General features: G+C 34.0%; 1 protein-coding gene across 1 annotated transcript; it reads left to right on the forward strand.

The window, feature by feature from the left end:
* Positions 1-678: 678 nt before the first annotated feature.
* LOC130958074 (uncharacterized) lies at positions 679-4,248 on the forward strand. Its single transcript, XM_057884966.1, has 2 exons — positions 679-952; positions 2,034-4,248. The coding sequence occupies exon 2, from the start codon at positions 2,083-2,085 to the stop codon at positions 3,886-3,888; it is 1,806 nt and encodes a 601-aa protein (XP_057740949.1). The 5' UTR covers positions 679-952; positions 2,034-2,082; the 3' UTR covers positions 3,889-4,248.
* Positions 4,249-4,716: the final 468 nt, after the last annotated feature.

Below are 4,716 nucleotides of genomic sequence, written 5' to 3' on the forward strand. Positions count from 1 at the left end.
ATTATTAACCAATATATTTGTGTATAAATATATATGTAGTTTAATTTATTTTTAATATATATCTATATTTTAATATGTATTTTATAAAATTAAAAAGAATTTAACTAATACGTGTTCTTAAAAAACATGATAAAATTAAAAATTAATTTTTTTATAAAAAATAATGTAAAATTCAAATTCTCAATATATTTATTGTGTATTTATTAAAATAAAATATTTAAAACTTTTTATTACCATTAATTTTAATTTGTGTTTAAGAATACAGATTAGTTAAACTCAAAAAAATATTAATAATTAATTTTAATATACAGTTATACACTTAACATAGTCGTTAATTCATGAATTGAAAACTAAATTCAAAGCTGCCATCAATGCTATTTTGAAATGAAACTAATTCAAAATTTGAAAAACTATACACCATAAATAACGAGTCAATTCCTCATTAAATAACAAGGTAATAAAATTATATTTATTTATACTGTACTCTAAATGCATACTAATTTATCTTATTTGATTCTTGATTGTCATTTTTCTGTTCGAGATCGCCAATATAAAATTCACAATCCCATAATTTTATCGAGTGGGACCCAACCAATGATCCAAAAAAAAAAAAGTGTGACGAAATAAAACAAAAACTAACTCTCTCTCTCTCTCTCTCTCTCTCTCTCTCCGTTTCGTTTCTTTGGATTCTGTTACGAAAAAAATGCGCAGAGTGTAAGAAAGAAAGTAAGGGGCAAAAATAAAAAAGGCAACCACAGAAAGAAAGAAAACACTTGCTTGCACGTTCTCTACACTCCTCCCTTTTCATCTTCTTCTTCATTTAACTTGTGTTGTGTTCTGCAATTCGCTTTCTTCATTCACACACACTCTCTTTTCATTGATTCTCTTCGTTTTTTTTTGTTGTGTTAAGAAGAAGCACCCTTTTTCGAATAGAACGGTGCCGTATAACAAGGTACGCTACTAGTTCTACTCCCAAAAAAAAAAAAAAATCGTCGTCTGGGTTCTGTTTGTTTTCTCTTAAATGCAAACGGGTTTGCGTAAAAATCTGTTTTTTTTTTTTAATGATCTGAGATTGGTGTTTTCTTCAGAACCTCCCTTGATTCACTTTTCTCTGTTTTATTGGATTGGGGTTTTCTTTTGTGGGATTTTTAATCCGATGGTTATTTATGTATTCAGTGCTTCATCGATTGGTATTGTGTATGGTGGTGGAAGATGATAAAAATGAAAAAGCTTGCTTAGTCATTATGATTGCAATGGTTTTTGTGATGTGGGGTCATATATGTCTTGTGCTGAATATTAATCAGTATATTGTGGTGATGATTTTGCTCTTTTGGGTGAATATTATGATTCAATTGTTATTTGATTTTGATTACCTCAAGATGCATGATTATAGCTATCAGACTGAATTTGTTTGCAATTCATATCATTTCCTTCAATGATTTCCTTAGATTGTGTTGCATTGTTAATGTGCTTTATGAAGTACCCTTTTATTTATTTGTTTGTTTTTTTATCGTTATGATGATCAGTGAAAGCTTACAGTGTTGTACAATTATTACACATAACATAAACTTTTTACCATTTGCGGCATCTTGATTTTTCCTTTTGGGTGTTCTGATGATTTCATTTACTATCTGTATTTGTGCTTTATGATTGGTTTCTGCTGCATTTACTGTTTCGTGTTTTTAATTTTTAGTTTCTATAATGACAATAAACACTTTTGTTAGTGTGGTTACAGTGGAGAAGAATCAGATTGAAAAAAAGTAGACATTTCTTTGGTGATGATTTTTGTACACTTTTGTTTAGAGACATTGATTTTGAGTTTAAATTCAGAATGAGTTCAGAGTGGTGTTGTCTTTCACAAGTTATTTGTATCTGTATGTCTTTTATTCCATGACAAGGTGCAATAATGTTGTTCGATTCATGTAACCGACACTACTTAGTTGATGGTAGCGTGTCTTTAGATTTTATTTGCAAGTTTTAATCAGTAATTACCTAACATTTGGTTCTTTTCTTTGCTTTGTTTCGAGTTTTAGGATTGTGGTCGTGAATAGTGTTCTGCTCATTTGTGTATCTTGCTTCGATATGATGGACAAGGAAAGTGAAGAATTGGCATTAACCCCAGAAGTGACTAAGCCAGATACGGTTGAAACAAGAAGGTTCTCTTCTGGCAAAGGATCTTCTGGAAATAGCACTGCAAAAGTTGTTCCTCGTTATCTCCGAGCTTCAACTGGTTCTTGTCATGATTTTTGTAAATATGGGAGGAGGCACGAACTTGAAGGGATCGAAAGGCGTTCTATACCTGATAGAGCTACACGAAAACAACTTTACCAGAGTTCTCAAAAGAGTATTGGGGGGATAATGACATCGGTTGCCAAACTCAGAGGGTCGCTTGATTCAAGGTTGCCTTTTGTCAAACTACAAGAATCAATTGATTCCGAGCATGACATTTCTGATACTGCTGGCACCAATAAGCATGGACTGTCAACAAAATCATTCGACAAGGAAAAGCAAATAGGGAATGATGCTCGGGAAAACTGGAAGAAAACATCGTTGGTCAAGTTCAAACCTTCCCTCCTGAAATCCCATACATCTCCCTCGACAATACAGGAAATTTCAACGACTGCAAAGGAGGTGAAATCTTCATTGAAATCAACTTCTCTCAAGTTGGAAACTTCACCAAAATCAGCTTCTAAGAAGGTGGAAGCTCCATCAAAATTAAGTTCCAAGAAGGTGAAAGCTCAATCAAAGTCAATTTCCAACAATGGGGAAACACCATCAAGATCAAATTCCAAGGTCAAAACTTCATCAAGATCAACTTCCAACCCGGTGGAAACTTCGTCGGAGGCATCTTCTTTAAAGGGTAATAAGGACATGAAGTTGTCTGAAATACGGGTAACTTCTTTGAGCCCAGACTCTGCCACAAGGAACACAATTTCAACTATGAAATCCTCAAAAAGCTTTGGTAGCAAAATGAATAGTGAGATCAAGATGGAAAAGGATGCAGCCTCTTCCAAAACAGCTTCAAGAAAATTGATAGCACCAATAAGGACCCCAGTGTCCCCAAGACCTTCTCTTGTAAGAGTTGCAAGTTTAAATTCAAGAAAAAATAAGAGCCTGAAAATCGTGTCTCGTCTTAAGAATCAGCAGAATGCCAGAAAAGTTGCACCTGAGGAATCCAACAATAATGACAATCAGGTCGAGGAAAAAACTCTGTATGTTATCAAGATGGAAAGTGGGAACAAAACTTTGGAATCTGATCAAAATCCAAGCTATGACAATGAACCATCCCTTCCGCAGATGTCACCGCCAAACCCTTCACCGCCTTCAACTTCTGAATCTGTATCCCAAGAAGATCAAGAGGAATCTGACTATACAACTAGTGAATTCGAGATGGATTCTTTCTCAAGTAACCATGAGCTTGAAAACATGGAAAATAGGGAGACTTTGGAAGTTGAGGAGAAGGGAAAGCCGACAAAGGGTGGGATTGTGTGCTCCGATGATGCGGCCCAAGTGCTGAAATTGAAGTTCAGAAGGGGAAAAGTTGTCGATAATCAACTTGAGAGAAACACTCCAAGGAGGCTAAAATTTCGGAGAGCAAAACTGTTGGGGGAGAAAGCAAATCTTAAGGGTGGAAGGAAAAGCCTTAAAGGACTAGATGAAGGTTTTGCTGATGGAGCCGATGCTACAACTGGTCCAGAGAAGGTTGTCTTGAGACATCAAGATATGCAGGACAAGAAAGATGCTCAGGGATTGTTCAATAACGTGATCGAGGAAACGGCGAGTAAACTAGTCGAAGCACGGAAGAGCAAGGTTAAAGCATTGGTTGGTGCTTTTGAAACTGTAATCTCCCTCCAAGAGAAGAAACCTCCTGCTAACACTGTCAGTTGATGATGGAATCTGGATAGACATTTTCTTGCTTTTTTTTCTTTTTTCTTTTTTTCTTTTTGTATAAAGAAAATGGTATGAAAATAAGACTAAGTTTTTGGTAGTAGATTTGAAGCCAATAAGCTGAAGTTATTGAAGAAATTTAGAGATAGATTTTTCCTTGAACTGTGTCTTTAGAGGCTCAGCATGCAGAGTTTAAAGGGTGATTTTGTGTTTGAAACTCATCTTAACGTGCATCATATACTTTTGATGAAATCCATACATATTGTGATTGAATTTTATCTTTTGTTTGGAAAGTGTAAAACAGTACTATCAGTGATTTTGTACTATGAACCAAGGAAAGGAAAAAGTGCTTTGAACTTGTGATGATTTCAATTAAGAGTGAGAGTTATCAACAATGTATGTCTATTTTTGCTGAAAACAATAACAATCCCTTCAATCTATTTGTTTCCATGTTTAAATTCTAATTAGGGAAAGCCTAGTTATGATTTGATTGTTAGAACAAGATGATTGATCACTTGAAAAATAAAGTATTGAAGCAAGGAAAAGTTGCTTTGATTGTCTCTTGTAAGCTGGCATTTTTTTACCCTTTTGCTTTGATAATTATTTTGTTCCCCACAATAGAAAAAGTGATTCACATAAATCTCAGTGCAAAAGAGGTTCCTCTTTTGAGATTGTGTGTGTGAGGTGCAAACTAAGTTTGTTTTTTGTTTTTGTTTTTTTCTTCTTATTTTGGTGAGTAAATAGACAAATTTACACATAAAAGAATTTGAAGTGAACAAAAATACTTGTAAAAAACTCGTAAATATCAAAATATACATAAAAGATTAT

Source organism: Arachis stenosperma, chromosome 10 (assembly GCF_014773155.1).
Source record: "Arachis stenosperma cultivar V10309 chromosome 10, arast.V10309.gnm1.PFL2, whole genome shotgun sequence".
Classification (NCBI taxonomy): Eukaryota; Viridiplantae; Streptophyta; class Magnoliopsida; order Fabales; family Fabaceae; genus Arachis; species Arachis stenosperma.

What these genes read in the sequence shown, in the direction of transcription:
- LOC130958074 (XM_057884966.1), top strand. Translation starts at nt 2,083, where the DNA reads ATGATGGACAAGGAAAGTGAAGAATTGGCATTAACCCCAGAAGTGACT.